Here is a 17,264-nt window from a genome sequence, read left to right as displayed (position 1 = left end):
AACCCCCAGACATTTCCAGCCCACCCCATGATCCTCCCTCCAAATAGCCCCCAAACCCCCAAGTTCTGAAGGGCTGCACCCCCTCCCCCACCTGAGGAGAGGAGACATTTGGGTTCCCCTGCTGGTGGGGCCAGGCTGTGACTCCATCACTGGGGGCAGTTCTCCTAGCTCCCTCACAAGCCCTGCCTCCCAAGGGGCTGGCGGTGCCCAGTGTGTGTGTGTGTGGGGGGCTCACGCTCACCCGTGCTGGGGTCGGGGGGCCCGAACTCCAGGGCGTAGCGCACCACGAAGTAGTTGTTCCAGACGTAGAGCTGGTTGTCGCGGGGGTTGTAGTCCACCGAGGAGATGTACTGGTAGGGGTTGGGGAAGGCCAGCGAGACAGGCTCCTCCCGGTTGAGGTTGGTGTTGAAGGCGTAGTCCACGCGGTTGCCGGCGGCCTCGCTGTCGTCATCCACGTAGACGGAGCGCACCACGTACAGCACCCCACACACCATGAAGGCGTTGGAGGCTGAGCGTTTGTCGTAGCCCGTCTCCCAGGTGCCCTCAAAGCGCAGGGTGTAGGGGTTGAGCTGGCTCACCACCAGCCGTCCGTTATTGCCCTCGGTGGCGTAGATGACCCACAGCCCATTCTCGTCCACAGCCAGGTCGATGTCGGTCTTGCCCCCCCAGCGGTAGGGCGAGGTGTCATGGTAGTTGGCCGTGTTGATCACCGTCTCACCGCTCTTGATGCGAGTCCGCAGGTCGTACTTGATGATGTTCCGGGTCCGCTCCTTGTTGTAGAAGACGGCCCCGTCGTACACCACGAAGCCTGTGCCGTCCACACGGTTGGGCAGCCGGTAAGTGGTGGTGTGGCGGGCGCTCACGTAGTCCTCCCACGAGGCGTACTCCGTCAGCGTGTCCGTCCGGTAGGGAATCCACGGCATGACGTAGATCCGGTCACCAGCTTGCAGTGGGTCTTTGCACCAGGCGCCTGACTGATGCTCCGATTCGTGGGTGGAAGTGGCCTCCAGCACCTTCTGTAGAGTCCCCGGGCAAACGAATACTGGGGTAGGGGGGTGGGAGCAGAGAGGGGAGGGAGATCAGGGCAAGTGGGGAAGGGGGGAAGAGGAGGATCAAGAAAGTGAGCGAGTGATAGAATGAGAGACAGAGAGAGAAAGGAAGAGAGAAAAGAGAAGAAAGAATAAATTTGTAACAGGCTGTCGGCTGGAGGAATGAAAATCAATGCTCGGTTTGGAGATCAGCTGCAGTCATGGGTGATTCATCTCTGTTACTGGGCAGAGAGTGCTTGGGGGGGTACTTTTTGGGAGGTGTGGGAAAGCAGGGGGGCATTGTGAAGGACAGGGGTTGCGGGGGAACCCAGATCTAAAGAAAGAAAATAATTTGGAAGGGTGTGGCCTGCTTGATCTCAGCGTAAAGGCAGCGTAGGCACCTGCTCCGGAGAGCTGGTAAAGCTGCCCCAGCTGGTGAGAGATGTGGAATGGGCTGGGCCGGCCCTGCTGGAACCAGGTCTGGTTTCACAGCCAGCCCGAATGCCACCGGGCATGGCCGGGTCCCTGCCACCCTGCACAGGGGGCAACTAATTTACACTAGCACAAAGGGAGGGTGAAATGTCACCATGTCAGAAAGGGCTGGGGGGAGGGGCAGACCCTCGGGTGGGCAGGATCCCATGGACTCCAAAGGAGCGATGAGATCTGGCCCATTTGCCAGTGACTGCCCAGGCTGCAGGGTGCACAAAGTCTAGGCCCTGGCTTTATGATGCAGGGTTTCTCGGAGGGACCCCAGCTTAGCTCTGGTAAATGAAGAATGCTGGTGAAAAGGCAGGGAGCAATCAGCCAGTGGTTGGAAGGACGCTGCCTAGCTCTCAGCTGATTCTCCCGCCTGGCTGGTAGCCAGGTCAGCACTATAATCTGCATCTTAATAGGTGGGGAAACTGAGGCATGGCAGAGCAAAGTGACTTCCTTCAAAGGGAAGTCAAAGGAAGAACTGGGGATAGAACTCAGGAGTCCTGACTTCCAGCCCCTCCAATTTCTCCACTCAGATCCCACTTCCTTGAGAAGGTAGGAATAAAAGCCAGACATCGTGATGGCCAGCTCTCTATCCTAATCACTAGGCTACATTCCCACAGAACTCCCATAGAGCCCAGGAGTCCTGGCGCCCAGCCCTGCTCTAATCATTAGACCCCACTCCCCTCTGGTTAACATTCTTCCAGATTCTCCCACTGTCACCAGATATTCTTCAGGTGAGAAATCCTTTCCCCTCGGAAGGTAGGATGAGGGGGTAATGGATGCATTGCCCTCTAGCCCCTGTGCCTACACACTGATTGGAGTGACACCGATTTGAGGGTGAGAACACACAGGTGGAATGAAAAATAAGCAAAGCAAAAGATCCAACATTTTGCCAATTCAAAAGGAATAGCAGCAGAGCCCCGGTTGGGATCCTGTGTCCCGCAGACGTCTCGCTGGGCGTGGGTGGGCTAAGGGGGTGTCCCGTGGCCCTGTGGGGCAGGGAAGGGTTAGTGTAGAGCCCTGCAGAGAGAACCTGCCCCTTGGAAAGATTCTGGGATCAGCAGCCTGTGGGGTTAGCAGACGGTGCCGGATTCCCTCCTGGGATGAACAGCTGATGGAAGGAGGACAGAAGATCAAAGCAGTCTGGTCTGCTCCCCACCTCCAGCCCCAGGCCCCCAACGCTCCCACATCTCGTCCCACCCTGGACATCTCTGGAGTGACCTTAACAGCCAGGTTTGATTCAGATCAGCATGAGTCATGAGAACTGGTACACATGGGGTGGGGTGGTGAAGTGGCAGCCAGGGGAGATGGAGGGCAGGGGGTGGAGTGATACAGTGAGCAGAACCCTCTCCCCTCGCCTCCTGACCCAGACATGACCTGGGAGGAACTTGGGTTCCAAGCAGAGAGGAAAAAGTTGTTAGCGAGGAAAATGGAGCAGGGAAGGTGGTGGTGGTGGGGGGGACAGGAGCGACTGTCCTCTGGGTGTATTGGCGAGAGGCTGGAGAGAGGCTGGGGAAGAAAACAGGGGTGGGGAGGGTTAGTGCTGCAAGGCAAGAAATGAAGCCACGGGCCAGAGCAGAGGATCCACAGCAGAGATCGCAGGTGCCGAACGTGGCGGGATTGGATGCAACCCCCCAAGCAGCCAGAGGGGGAGACAGAGTCAACAGGAGGCGGAGTCAGTCTGAATGGCACCGCCTCCCTTGGAGGTGGGAGTGTGAGGGGGGATAATGCACCCTGTCAGGGTGGGGTGGCTGGTCCTGGGGGCCTCATGTCACCCCTCCATCCATGCCCAGCGCATCTCCCATCTGCATCCCCCAGATGGGGGGCCATTTATCCCTCGCCTGCTGCAGCACCATCTTGTGGCATGGGAGGATGGGGAAAGGGCTGTGGCCAGCAGCCATCCCGGCATTGCCGGGGCTTAGAGGGGCATGATCCAGTGCCAAGCGAATCCTCTGCTCTGGGTTTAGCGCGCAGGATGGGCTGAGTGCCAGTGGCGCCAGCAGGCTCCAGTCCTATTGGCTATGCCAAGTCGGGAGTCCTGCACCCTGGCACCTGTGGCAGAGGGAATCTCCCAGCAATAATTCCATGGCGGGACTAGACTGCCAGATACATCGCCCTCTGCTGGCCCCTGGAGGAATTAGCCCCCTCCTGCCTCCTGGTCACTGCACCTGCTGCCTGCCCCTTGCTGTGGGTGTTTGTACCAATGAGACTCACAACAGAAGCCCTTGGCATGAGGGGACCGGGCAACAGGACCCGGGGAGGTCTCTGAACCTCTCAAAGCATGGTCATCTCAGCGCCCCTTCCTACAATGCACCTCTCCTTGGCTTGTCACAATGCTCATTACACACTGCCTTGTGGGTAATAAATAGCCCTTTGCTGAGCACAGGCTCCAGCGAACTCTGCCCTGTGACCTCATGTCAAATGACAGGGGAAAGGACTGAGAGAGGAAGGGACTTGCCCAAGGTCATGTGGACTCAGTGGCAGTGCTGGGGGTAGAATCCGGGAGTCCTGGCTCCCAGCATCCCCATCTAACCACTTAGACATCACTCCCCTCCCATAGACAGGCACCGAACCCAGGAGTCCTGGCTCCCAGCCCTTCCTGCTCTGACCACAAAACAGTCTCCAGAGTGAGGCTAGTGAATGGAGCGGGCGGGCTGGGAAACAGGACCCCTGTGCTCCATATCTGGGTTTGCTGCTTGCCCTTCGGCCAGTCTGTCCATCCATCTCTCCCCATTCACCAGCCCGCTTCTCTCCCTATACACAACAGCTATCTGTCTATCTGTCTAGCTGCAGTGATGGACAACCCACCCCAGCCTTTTCGCCACTGAGCCAACGGTTATTTCCCCATCACAGCTAAAAACAAGCCCTGTGTTTCCAGTCTGAATTTCCCCAGCTTCAGCTTCTTGCTCTGCCTTTGTCGGGGAGACTGACCAGCCCCCTGCTTTCTGCCTGTGGCTGTGACTGAGTCACCTCGGCCTGGCTCTCCCATAAGCCTGGAGCTGAAGCTCCTCCACGCTCTCGTCAAAGCAGGGTTCCAGGCCTCGTTGTCCTGGCATCTCTTCCTGCCCCCCTTCTTCTTTCCAGCGAGGCCCCTGCAACTGGACACTACACCCATTGTCTGCCCCACCAACGCTGCCCCCAGGGGAATCCACTGCTCAGCTCCTCACTCACTGCTCCCACTACAGGGTTCACACTGGGCCTGCTAAGTCACAGCACGGCCCGGGGGACTCACCTCGCTCTGGTTCCACTATGAGCTTCCATGCTGTTCAGAGCCAGTGCTAGATTACAGGCTCCTGAAGGTCTCAGATCTACCCCAGTACATGTCCCTTTATCCCCATCTCCCTGCCCCGGTACATACCCTCTAACCAACCATCCCTATACACGCCCCTTTAGCCCCATCTCCCTGCCCCTGTACATACCCCTCTAACCAACCATTCCTACCTATACCTCTCTAGCCACCTAGCTCCATACCTGCCCCTGTACACACCCCTCTAGCGACCTATCCCCATACCTGCCCCTGTACACACCCCCATTCACCTATCCCCATCCACCCCCACCTACCCCAGTACACGCCCCTTTAGCCCCATCTCCCTGCCCCTGTACATACCCTCTAACCAACCATCCCTACCTACCCCAGTACACGTCCCTTTAGCCCCATCTCCCTGCCCCTGTACATACCCCTCTAACCAACCATCCCTACCTACCCCAGTACACGCCCCCATCCACCTATCCCCAGACACCCCACCTATCCCGGTACATGTCCCATCCACCTATCTCCATACACCCCCACTGACCCCAGTACACCCCCATCCACCTATCCTCGTACACCCTCACTGATCTCAGTACACACCCCCATCCACCCTGTACCTATCCCTGTACACACCCCCATCCACCCCACCAACCCCAGTACATGCCCCCATCCATCTATCCCCATCCACCCGCTACCTACCCTGGTCACACCTCTCTAACCATCTATCCCCATACACCCCCTACCTACCCACCCCTGTACACACCCCCATCCACCTATCCCCATCCACCCCACCAACCCCAGTACACGCCCCTCGAACCACCTATCCCCATACACCCTGTACACACCCCTCTATTCATCCATCCACAGACAGCCCCTACCTATTGCTGTATATGCCCCTCTAGCCAACCATGCCCATATACCCCTGTACACACACCTCTATTCAGCCATCCCTAAACACCCCCACCTATCCCTATTCATCCATCCCCAGACTTCCCATCTACCCCCTTTATGTATCTATCCCGAGACACTCCATCTCTCTATCCAGCCATCCCCACACGTCATCCCTCTACCTACGCTCTGTGGCCCCATTCACATAGTATCTGAGCACTGCACAATCACTAATAGATCAATCCTCCCACTACACTTGTGAGAGCCTGAGGGATTTGCCCCCGTCACACAGGGAGTCTGGCGGGAGCTGACCCTGGATCTCGAGTCTCTAACCACTGGGCCATGCTTCCTCCCTGGCACCCTTCTCCCTATGTGCTCTGAGCAAGTCACCGCTGACTCTTCTCTGTGCTCAGCTGCAAACTCCCATGTAACTGGAGGATGGGGGAAAGCTGGGGAAATGACAATCCATCTACTCCAGACGACTCAGCGGGACGACCGAGCCAGCTCCCCGCGTCCCCCAAGGTGCAGAGCATGGGGCTGAGATCTGAGCTAACCTGCTTGAGGCCCGTCCCCCCCTCTGCATGGAATCATCACAGCCGGGGGGAGGAAAGTCCAGGCCCCATGCTGGGGGTGTCTCTCCCAGCACCCGCCCACATCTCTCCTGCATTAGTATGGCCGGTGTGTCGATTGAATCCCAATGTGTGTGTCTCACACACACACGCGCGCGAGCGTGCGTGCACACACACACACGTGTCTCCAGCCGGGATCCGAGCCGGGGTTCCTCTGCCAGCACAGGAGGTCAGAGAAGGACAGGAGCAAGACGTGGGACCTTTTCAGCTGAACCTGTGAGCTCCAGCTGCAGGGACTCTCTGGGCTCATCCTCATGCCCTTGGCAGTCCTAAGCCTTTCCCGGCTCTCAGCCCCGCCTGCCTCCTGCGCTGCCCCAGAGGGGCTCCCAACCAACCTGCCTAGTGCACTGCCCAGTTCCCGCCAGCCAGGGGCAGCAGAGAGACAGGGATTCATGCCTGGGGGAAGAGGAGAGTTGTTCCTGCTTTTGCCATCCCCTACCTGCCCCGAGGCCAGTGCTGGGGATGGCCTGTCCCTGATGGCAGCCAGCCACCGCTGGTTCCTCTGAGCCAGGGGTAGGAGGGCGGTTCCGGAGTGTTTGCATCTGCTCTGAAATTTGTCCCACGCCCACTCCCATCACAACCACCTGATGCCACCCTCGGCCCATCTTTTCTGCCCAGCTTCCTAGGGCCTGGGGTAAACCCAGATCCAGAGCTAGGGGTAAATCCAGGCCAATGCTCTGAGAGTTGAGGGAGAGCTGCACTGGGCGAGAGTCGAGGGGGAGCTGCACTGGGCGATGCAATCAGAGAGTGTGTGTGCACGGGTACATATATGTGCTCCCGTGTATGTGGGCATGTTTGCATGCATGTTCCTGTGTGTGTGCATGGCCATGCATGGGGGTGCGTGCATCTGTGTTTGCCTGTTGGCTTGCATGTGCGTGTTCCACATTCATGCATGTTTACATGTGAGCAGGGTCTCCTGTGTTCTGCGCATGCATGTCTGAGTATGTGTGTGCAGTTGTGTGCGTCGCTTTCTTGTGGCACAGACCCCGGACCGATAAAGGATCGACAGCTGGTACAAACCAGCAGAGTTGCTCTTTAGCATGGGTGCTGGGGGCGGTTGGGCCATGCTGCTACTCAAGGCTGGGGGCTCTAGCCCCAGCTGTGTGATCTGACCCCGTTCCTGTCCCACTCTGGGTGATCACAGACTCCTCTCTGAGACTCACAGGTTCAGTCGGGCTGGCCCCACGGCCCAGGCTGGGGGTGGTGAGGTGGGATGCATGGAGGGCTCCTGGCGGGAGGAGGAGGAGGAGAAACACATTGTTAAAGATGGGGTGAGGGGGGGTTAGCTGGTTTCTATCCCTCCTGGGCAGACAGGGGATGGGAGTGGGCTGTCCACAGTCTGAGGCAGCCGGGGCCGAAATGGACAAGGAAGCAATCAACTTAAAACAAACAAAAAAAGCCACATCAGGAAGGTTTTTAATGCCCCAGAACCATGGGATCCTTGCTGGACCTGTGGGAAAAAAGCATGTTTAGCCCCCCAGCAGAAATAAATATAGATCTGCCCCTGCCCTCCCCACCCCAGTGCACTTGGAAATACAAAATAAGCCGAGAGAAAGAGAGAAAAACATGGATTGGAAAGAATCAAGCCTGGCTTTTTTTTTTTGCTGTTGTCTCTTGAGCAATTATCAATTTGTTAATTTACTGGCTTCCTACTGCTGCCTCTGACAGCCCCAATGCTCGTTAGAAAAATCTCGTTTTCTCCCTGCCATTCCTGGTACTTACATTAAACTAGAAACCTCCACAAAGGTCCAAGATTGTCAAATTAAAAAATATATATATATACACCTCTACCTCGATATAACGCTGTCCTTGGGAGCCAAAAAATCTTACCATGTTACAGGTGAAACTGTTATATCGAAATTACTTTGATCCACCAGAGTGTGCAGCCCTCCTCCTCCCCAGGAGCACTGCTTTACCACATTATATCAGAATTCGTGTTATACTGGGTCGCGTTATATCGGGGTAGAAGTGTATATAAAATCAATTGCATCCCTGCCCCTTCTGGCAATAACAGATCGAGTTAAAGACCATGAGTGCAGCTTTTGCTTAATTTTAATTTCTTTTAACAGGCAGGAAAAAATTAAGAAGAATCCCAAACCCAGGATTTATCGGAAGAAAAGAAATAAAAGAACGAAAAAAGAATAAAAAGAAATTACATAAAATTCCATACTAAAGTGGTTAGTAAAAACAAACAAAAACCAAACAAACGTACCCAACAGATTACTACTGCTAGTGTTAAAAAGCTGGTTTATATATATATATAAACCATATATTAATATGGTTTATATTAATATATATATAAACAAATCGGGGTTGTTTGTTTTAGTTGTGCATCGTCTCCTTAGCAGAGCGCTCCAGGGGTTAACAGAGAGGACAAGCCAGGAAGAATGAGACAAAGTCAAAGAAAATGAAAGTGGGCACTTTAAACTGGGCTTTTACTAAAAGAACCCAAGAGGTTTAGGAGGACCTGCTTGGGGCGTGGGAAAGAATTTTGAATCAGCACCCTGGTAAAGCAGGTGCTTAACTTTAAGCATGTGCTTCTTTTCTAATGTTTGAAGTCTCCTTGTGTACAAATGATCAGTAATAATAAATAATACTACCATTAATGAAATAAATTTCAGTGAGAGTGAAAGTCCCGTTGACTTCATGGGGATTTGCGCACAGGGTCAGGCGCTGTCCCAAACAGGGATAGCTGCACGCCCATCCTGAACCAATGTAAGCACCCAAATCCATGGAGATGCACCCCTCCCTTGGCCAAACACCTGGCCACGAAGGAGAGGGGGTCAAAAAGGGAATTTGCCGATTGAAATCAAATGGACGGAATTTTTTTTTTAAACCAATCAATAAGCCCATCTGACCTGTCAGCTCCCTCCCTGCTCATATTAAGCACGTTTTTTAAAATCCCATGTTAAGGGAGGGGGGAGAGAAGGAATTAGGAAATCATAATCATAAAAAAGAGACAGAACCGAAATCAAGAGGAGAAAGAGAAAGCCGGTGACTGAGGTAGATACCCGACTGGTTGCCATGGAAACATGAACAGAGGAGCAGAGAAACTCAGTTGAATGATTAAAGAAAGACAGAGAGGAAGCCCCCATGACTAGTTCCCCTGAAGGAGGTAAAAAGTCGAGCAGACATTAATGGTTGCCCCCCCAGCCCCCCACGAGCAGACGAGCCAAGGAATCATGGATCAGACTTTGGATTCCAGTTTGGTTACAAAAATCCTTTCCAGATTGGAGCTGGTTGGCCTGTGTTTTGCATCGGGCAGATGGCGAAAGGGCCTGTATTTTAGCTCGGGAGGCCAATTGGAATTAACAAGACCAGAGAGAGAAAATTGGGGGGGGGAAGGGGAGCGGGAAGGGTCTGGGAGGAAAAAGGTAAGTTAGGAAAGAAAGGATCAGGGTAGGACCAGAGGAGATGCAGTTCACATTTCATATGGCCACAGAGAATATAACAAGGTGTTAGGTTTAGGGGGTCAGTGGTAATGTTCTGTTTACCTTTTTGTTCCACTTCTACTTTAAGCATCGGAAGAAAGAAGAAAAAAAATAGATTGAAAAAAAAAAAGTGTAAGGGAAGAAGGAAAAAAAAAGAGAGAAGAGATTAAATTGCTTTTCCCTCCCGCCCCAAAGAAACCTTTTCTTTACCGCAACTTTTCCCGCTCCGCCCTTCCGACCCCCATTTTTTCAGAGCCCACCCCCGCCCTTTTTAATTGGTAAAATTGTTGCTTCTTTTAGGCAGAGAGAGAGAGAGAAACGTGTGGTGGGTTTTTGGTGGAGGATTTTATAAATCAGGTTTGATTTGTTTTGAGGATTCAATAGTTTTTTTTTTTTGCTCCAGCAGCGACGCCCTTGGAAAAAGAAACATCATGACACGCCCCCCCCATGTAAATAATAAAATAATAAGAAATGTTGCAATAACCTCAAATTATAAGAATTAAAAAAAAAACCCAAATGCAAAACTCTGAGCACCCCAGGAACAGAAAGGACAGTAGGAAATAGATAGGGATGGACAGATGGATGGTTGTGTCTGGGGACAGATAGATAGATAGATAGATAGATGTATACGAGGATAGGCAATTAGATAGAGGGGTGTATGGGGACAGACAGGTAGATAGCTAGAGAAGGTGTATGGGGATAGACAGATTGATCGATCAGTCAAAGGAACCAGGATTTTGGAATCTCAGCTGAACTAAGAGGCCCAGGTGGCCCATAGACATCTGCCCAGGGCCGCTGAGAGTGGGTTTGGGCCCTGGTGAAAAAATTTTTCCGAGCCCCCCGGCTAAACAGACGACACTGGGGAAGCTGGGCCCCAGGCCCCCTTCCAGACCACCAGGCCCTGGTAATTTGTACCGGCTTCCCCCTCCCCACACCTCCTCAGCCCTGCATCTGCCCCCACCCTCAACTGCTGATCTTCTGTTGCTTAGCTTCAAGGTGACACCAATCCTCTCTTGTCAATATCAGCCCACTCATCACCCTAGATCTAAATGGGTGTGTTCCCTGGTCTGAGTCATGCAGGAGGTCTGAGTAGATGATCTATCTATTTATCTGTCCCCATCCACCCCTTCTATCTATCTATCCCATAAAAACAGCCATGCTGGGTCAGCCCAATGGTCCAGCTAGCCCAGTGTCCTGTCTTCTGAGAGAGGCTGGGTCCAGGTGCTTCAAAGGGAACTAACAGAACAGGGCAATTATCAAGTGACTCATCCCTGTCATCCAGTCCCAGCTTCTGGCCATCAAAGGCTTACTTAGGGACACCCAGAGCATGGGGCTGCGTCCCTGGCTAGCTTGGCTAATAGCCATTGACGCACCTCCAATCGATTTGGCCTTCCCAACAGGCTGATGGGTGGTGCTTGCAGACGTACTTAGGGTTGTTTTAAACCTGCTGCCTGTTCATTTTGTCGGGTGAGCCCTGGCTTTTGTGCTACGTGAAGGGGTCAGTAACACTTCCCGAGTCACTGTCTCCACCCAGCCATGATTTTGCAGCCCTCTATCATATGCTCCCGGTAGCCATCTCTTTTGTAAGATGGACACTCCCAGTGTTTTTACTTTCTTCTCATACGGAAGCTGTTCCATCCCCCTGATCAATTTTGTTGCCCTTCTCTGTACTTTTTCCAGTCCTCATGTATCCTTTTTTTGTGATGGGGCGACCGGAACTGCAGGGAATATTCAAGATGTGGGGGCACCGTGGATTATACCAGGGCTGCCCAGAGGATTCAGGGGGCCTGGGGTCTTCGGCAGGAATTGCCACCAAAGACCCGGCACTGCCGCGGGGGAGTCCTTCCGCCCCAGGACCCTCGGCTGTGGGTCTTTGGGGCGCTTCAGTGGCGGGTCCCAGAGCGAAAGGACCCCCTGCTGCTGAATTGCCGTGGAAGATGCTCCAGGGGCCCAGGCCCCACGAGAGTTTTCATGGGATCAGGTCCTGTGAGAATTATCCACGGCCCCCCAGAGCGAGTGAAAGATCCCACTACAGGGGCCCCGAAAAACTCTTATAGGGGCACCTGCAGGGCCCAGAGCAAATTGCCCCACTTGCCCGCCCCCGGGTGGCACTGGATTATCCACCTCTCTCTCTCCACACCCCCCCACTGCCTATCTATCTATCCCCACCCACCCCGCCCCCATTCAGCTGTGCTCAGCACAGTTCGTAGGCACAGACCCATCACACCCCTAAGTCCCTGTCCCAAAGCTCCTCTCTCTCACTCCCAGATGCGCTGGGAATCCAGGCTCCCTTTCTCATCGCCTCTGAAAGCTCCTACCCCACTGAGGAAAACCCTCTGTGCTCCGTAAACCAGGATTGTTTCTGTCATGATTGACGGGCCTGCCCCGCATCCCCTGCTCAGACACAGCCCACCCACGCCCCACTTAGGGTGACCAGACAGCAAAGGTGAAAAATCGGGATGGGGGTGGGGGGTAATAGGAGCCTATACAAGAAAAAGACCCAAAAATCGGGACTGTCCCTATAAAATCGGGACATCTGGTCACCCTAGGCCCACAGCACCTTGACCACACTCCATCTGCTCCTTGCTCTCTGATGCCTCCACCCTGTGACGATAATCCCTGGTCAGCATTCTAACACCCCCCACCCCCAGTGGAGAAACTGAGGCACAGAGCAGGGAAGCAACGCCTCCCAGCTCGCCCAGAAGAGCCAGAAATAGCTTCTGCGCCTCAGTGCAGTGCTCTCGCCACTAGACAATGATGGCCTCTTGATCCTGTTAGCAGTGGACTGGTGCCCTCCTAGTTCAGAGCCCACAGAGTCCTCCAGTGTCTGCTTGGACCACTGAAGAGCTTGGGGAAGCAGCACACAGCTCCACTGAAATCCAGGGGGCAGTGTGAGCTGCACTGGTTGCGGCGCTGTGCCGAGAGCTCTGCCTCCGACTAAATATAAATGGCCTTGTTTTTTAACTACACTTTGAACAGAAACTTCCTCCTCTGCGGGATGGGGTCGGGTCTGGCTTCAATCTGACCCCAGGGAGGCTCTGGGGGGCAGGGAATGGGACACGGGGCCTTTTCCCTCTAGGGGCGCTGGATCCAATCTGACTCCAAGGCAGGGGACTGGCTGGCTCAGGGGGGCAGGGAATGGGACACGGGGCCTTTTCTCTCTAGGGGACGCCGGCTCTGATCCGACCCCAGGGCAGCGGACTGGCTGGCTCAGGGGGGCAGGGAATGGGACACGGGGCCTTTTCCCTAGGGGCGCCGGCTCTGATCCGACCCAGGGCAGTGGACTGGCTGCTTCAGGGGGGCACGGAAAGGGACACGGCCTTTTCCCTCTAGGAGGCGCTGGAGTCCAATCGAACCCAAGGCAGGGGACTGGCTGGCTCAGGGGGACAGGAATGGGAAAACAGGGGCCTTTTCCCTCTAGGGGTGCGGCTCTGATCGGACCCAGGGCAGGAACTGGCTGGCTGGGGGCTGGGAATGCGGGAATGCGCTGGATCCAACACTCCAAGAGGATGCTGCTCAGGGGATCAGAAGGACACTGCCTTTCCCACTTTAGGGCGGGTTCGGGGTCTTTCTGATCTGACCCAGCGCAGGAACTGCTGTTGGAGCTGGTAAGTGTATGGGGGCGGCTCTGATGTGACCCCAGGGCAGGGGACTGGCTGGCTTGGGGGCTGGGAATGGGATGGGGGCCTTTCCCCTCTAGGGGGCGCTGGCTCTGATGTGACCCCAGGGCAGGGGACTGGCTGGCTTGGGGGCAGGGAATGGGATATGGGACTTTCCCCTCTAGGGGGCACCACTTTTGATCCCTCTCTGTCTGATGCCAGCTTTCAGTGTAGTTCAGGCAGAGAGGAGGGAATTCTCCAGGTTGGCGTTTGGCCAGGACAGAAACTGGGGTCCGCACCCCAACCTGCCAGGGGCTCCTTAGCTACACGTGAATTCAGGCCTGGGTGTGAGATGTGACCCGAAGGACTTAGGGGGAGGAGCGGGGGCAGGGGGGCGTCTGAGGAGTTGGTCTCAGCTGGGCTTCTGCTCCTGACTCCTTGGGAACTGTACCCCACCAGAGGTTCTGCTGCCTGACAGATGGACAGCGGGCTGTATGGGGCTGGGTAGACAGAGGGGGTGAAAGGGGATAGACAGATGGATACCAGCTATGTGTGAGGATAGACAGAGCGCGGTGTATGGGGCTGAGTAGATGCAGGGAAGGCGTGTTTGAGGCTACAGAGGGAGTTTATGGGGCTGGCTGGATAGAGGGGTGTGTATGGGATGAATGGATGGGTACGCCTGGGGATGGATGAATGGATAGAGGGGATGGATGGATAAAGGGGTGTGTATGGAGATGGATGGGTGGACAGAGGAGTGTGTATGGGGCTGGATGGACAGACCGAGGGGTATGTATGGGGCTGGGTGGATAGAGGGGTGTGCATGGGGCTTGCTGGCTCACTGGCTGGAGGGAGGGGTGTGCATGGGGCTGGATGGACAGACAGAGGGGTGTGTATGGGGCTGGGTGGATAGAGGGGTGTGCATGGGGCTGGCTGGATGGATGGAGAGGTGTGTATGGGGGATGGATGGATGGATGGATGGATGGATAGAGTAGTATGCATGGAGCTGGATGGACAGACAGAGGGTGTGTATGGGGCTGGCTGGCTGGATCGAGAGGCTGGATGGACAGACAGAGGGGTGTGTAAGGGGTTGGCTGGCTGGCTGGATCGAGGGGATGGATGGTCAGACAGAGGGGTGTATATGGGGCTGGCTGGAGCAGTGTGCATGGGGCTGGATGGACAGACAGAGCGGTGTGCATGGGGCTGGATGGAGCGGTGTGCATCGGGCTGGATGGACAGATGGAGGGATGTGTATGGGGCTGGCTGGCTGGAGGGGCTGGATGGCCAGACACAGGGGTGTGCTTAGGGCTGGATAGACAAACAGTGGTGTGCATGGGGCTGGATGGACAGACAGAGCGGAGTGTATGGGGCTGGTCAGAGTGGTGTGCATAGGGCTGGATGGACAGACAGAGGAATGTGTATGGGGCTGGCTGGCTGGCTGGAGGGGCTGGATGGACAGACAGAGGGGTGTGTATAGGGCTGGCTGGACAGACAGAGGGGTGTGCATGGGGCTGGCTGGACAGACAGAGGGGTGTGTATGGGGTTGGATGGACAGACAGAGGGGTGTATATGGGGCTGGCTGACAGAGGGGTGTGTATGGGGCTGGCTGGACAAAGGGATGTGCATGGGGCTGGCTGACAGAGGGGTGTGTATGGGTCTGGCTGGCTGGCTGAAGGGGCTGGCTGGACAGACAGAGGGGTGTGTATGGGGCTGGCTGGACAGACAGAGGGGTGTGCATGGGGCTGGCTAGACAGAGGGATGTGCATGGGCTGGCTGGACAGACAGAGGGGTGTGTATGGGGTTGGATGGACAGACAGAGGGGTGTGCATGGGGCTGGCTGGACAGAGGGGTGTGCATGGGGCTGGCTGGACAGACAGAGGGGTGTGTATGGGGCTGGCTGGCTGGCTGAAGGGGCTGGCTGGACAGACAGAGGGGTGTGTGTGGGGATGGACAGACTGACAATCTAGCAGTGCTAAAGTCTGACTCTCACCCCCTCGTTGCCCCTCACCGGTTGGCTCTGGGGTCGGCCGCTCTCCCCAGTGCAGGGGAACGTGGCCGTTGGCGGCAAATTCTGTGGGGCAGTGCTGAGAGCCAGCCCGGCTGGACTCCCGCCGTGGGGATGGCTCCGGAAGGGCACGGTGCTAAGGTGGGGCGGAGCGAGGTGGCCCCCTGCCTTGCTCGATGGGAGCCCCGAGGGCTGGCCTAGGCCTGGCCTCCTAGGCATCCTGCTGCAGCCCTAATGCCAAGCTGGCAAACTTGTGGAAAGGGGACTGGGGCCGGGGGGAGGGATATTAAATACAGGAGGAAGCGAGTTAAAAATAGTGCTTGGGAAGGAGAAAAAAACAGCTCCAGCCGGAAATTAACATCCGCCAATCCGCTCAGCAGGGGCCTTAGTGACACAGGCCGTAGCAGCCGGGTAGAAATCTCCAGCCACACGCGTTTGTGCCAGGGCGGGAAGCAAATTGGTGCCCCTCCCTGCGGATGTTATGGGGTCGGAGGCGGGGGGGCACGAACTGCCTTGCTGCCAATGGAGCAGCATGAGACCTGGGGCTTAACCCTAACCTGGCTCCCATGACGACGGGTAGATAAAAAATATGGAAAACTTGGGGCGAGATTGTCGGCTGGTCCACACAGGTGCTAGCTGAGGGCGACGGGTTCCCCTGTGCCGCTCTGCTAAGGGCTGAGTCTGTTGTGGCCAGGCCAGTGAGCTCTCTAGCTCTAGGGGCGTAGCTCTGAAAAGCCCCGGGGCAGCCCCTGTCCCGTTGGCCAGCCCGACAGCTCAGAGTGCCCCAACCCCAGTGGAGAATCTGCCCCTCGACGTGTAGCCCTTGTGGCTGCAGAGCAACAAGCCCCGGAAACGGGGAGGCTCTTGAAGCCGACGGCAGCTAGGCAGAGCCAGGATTCCCTCCGGTTTTAAAATCGAATGATTTCTAAGCTGATCTCGCCTTTGGGGGTCTGGGTTTTTGACTGTTTAGGGCTGGTGATGCTGTAAACCGGGTGGGGTGTGTGTGTGTGTGTAGCGGGGGAGACACAGAGCAAAGGAATCAGAAAGGGCCTGTGCCCCTTTTCTTGGCTGCTTCAGGAAGCTCTTTGGGGCAGGGGCGCAACCTCGTTCTCTGTCTGTGCAGCACCCGGCAGAATGGGGGACGGCGGAGGGGGGGGCGCTGGATCTTGGCTGAGATCTCCAGGCATTGCTATAACAATAAACTAGTGAATAACTGCTCACCCAACTGAGTAAAGGCAGCCCGGGCCTGGCCTGAAATATACACAGCTGCTGTCAATGACTAACAAATCCCTTGTGGAAAAAACAGAGGCGCCCCCTCAAGATCCCGGGGGAAGGAAGGGAAAGAAACAATGTGACAGGAAATAAAAGAGAGAGGCGGGGGGCGGGGGGGCTGAGAAAAAGGGTTGGGTTTTTTTTCTATTTGCACAATTATAACAATTATAGTTTTATAATCCTGCCCCCTCCAAAATAAATTAAATAGATAAGAAAAAAACAAACAAAAAGACCCAACCAAAATTAGAGGCATTCAATTAACGCAATGAAAATTGGCACCTGAAGAAGGAAAATAGGCCGCTTGGTTAGAACGGAGGCAGCTGCAAAGGAAGAAAGCGGGGAGTTCGACACACACCCTCCGTCCCCCTCCCCCATCTCCCCGCTTTCTGCACCCCTGCCCTGCCCCAACCCCCAAAGATCAACAGCACTGGGGCACCCCTTGGGAGAGCAGAAAGGGATAGACAGACAGCAGGGGGCAGCATGGAGTGCAGAGAGAGAAGAGAAGCTGCATGGTAGGGAGCGGTCTGGCTGCTGATTATCCCAGCCTGGTGCAAAACATTGTGGGTTAGAAGGCGCCTGGGTTAGAAGGCGCCAGACGCGCTCCGGGATGGAAGCACATTTTTGTCATGGTGAGGCCTGGCAGGGTTGGCGTGACTCCTATCATGCTTCGCTTCATGTTAGCACGACT

The 17,264-nt window shown here is 55.5% G+C and overlaps 1 protein-coding gene across 1 annotated transcript in view; it reads right to left on the bottom strand.

Moving 5' to 3' along the window:
• The window catches only part of ADGRL1 (adhesion G protein-coupled receptor L1), a 93,643-nt gene that overhangs the window by 17,688 nt on the left and 58,691 nt on the right, over positions 1-17,264 (bottom strand). Inside the window, exon 6 of the mRNA XM_075061137.1 lies at positions 242-1,042. Coding sequence (XP_074917238.1) covers positions 242-1,042 — 801 coding nt within the window. The remainder of the gene's footprint in view (positions 1-241; positions 1,043-17,264) is intronic.

This window comes from Chelonoidis abingdonii, chromosome 26, assembly GCF_003597395.2.
Source record: "Chelonoidis abingdonii isolate Lonesome George chromosome 26, CheloAbing_2.0, whole genome shotgun sequence".
Taxonomy (NCBI): domain Eukaryota; kingdom Metazoa; phylum Chordata; order Testudines; family Testudinidae; genus Chelonoidis; species Chelonoidis abingdonii.
This window is presented reverse-complemented; position numbering and strand designations above follow the sequence as displayed.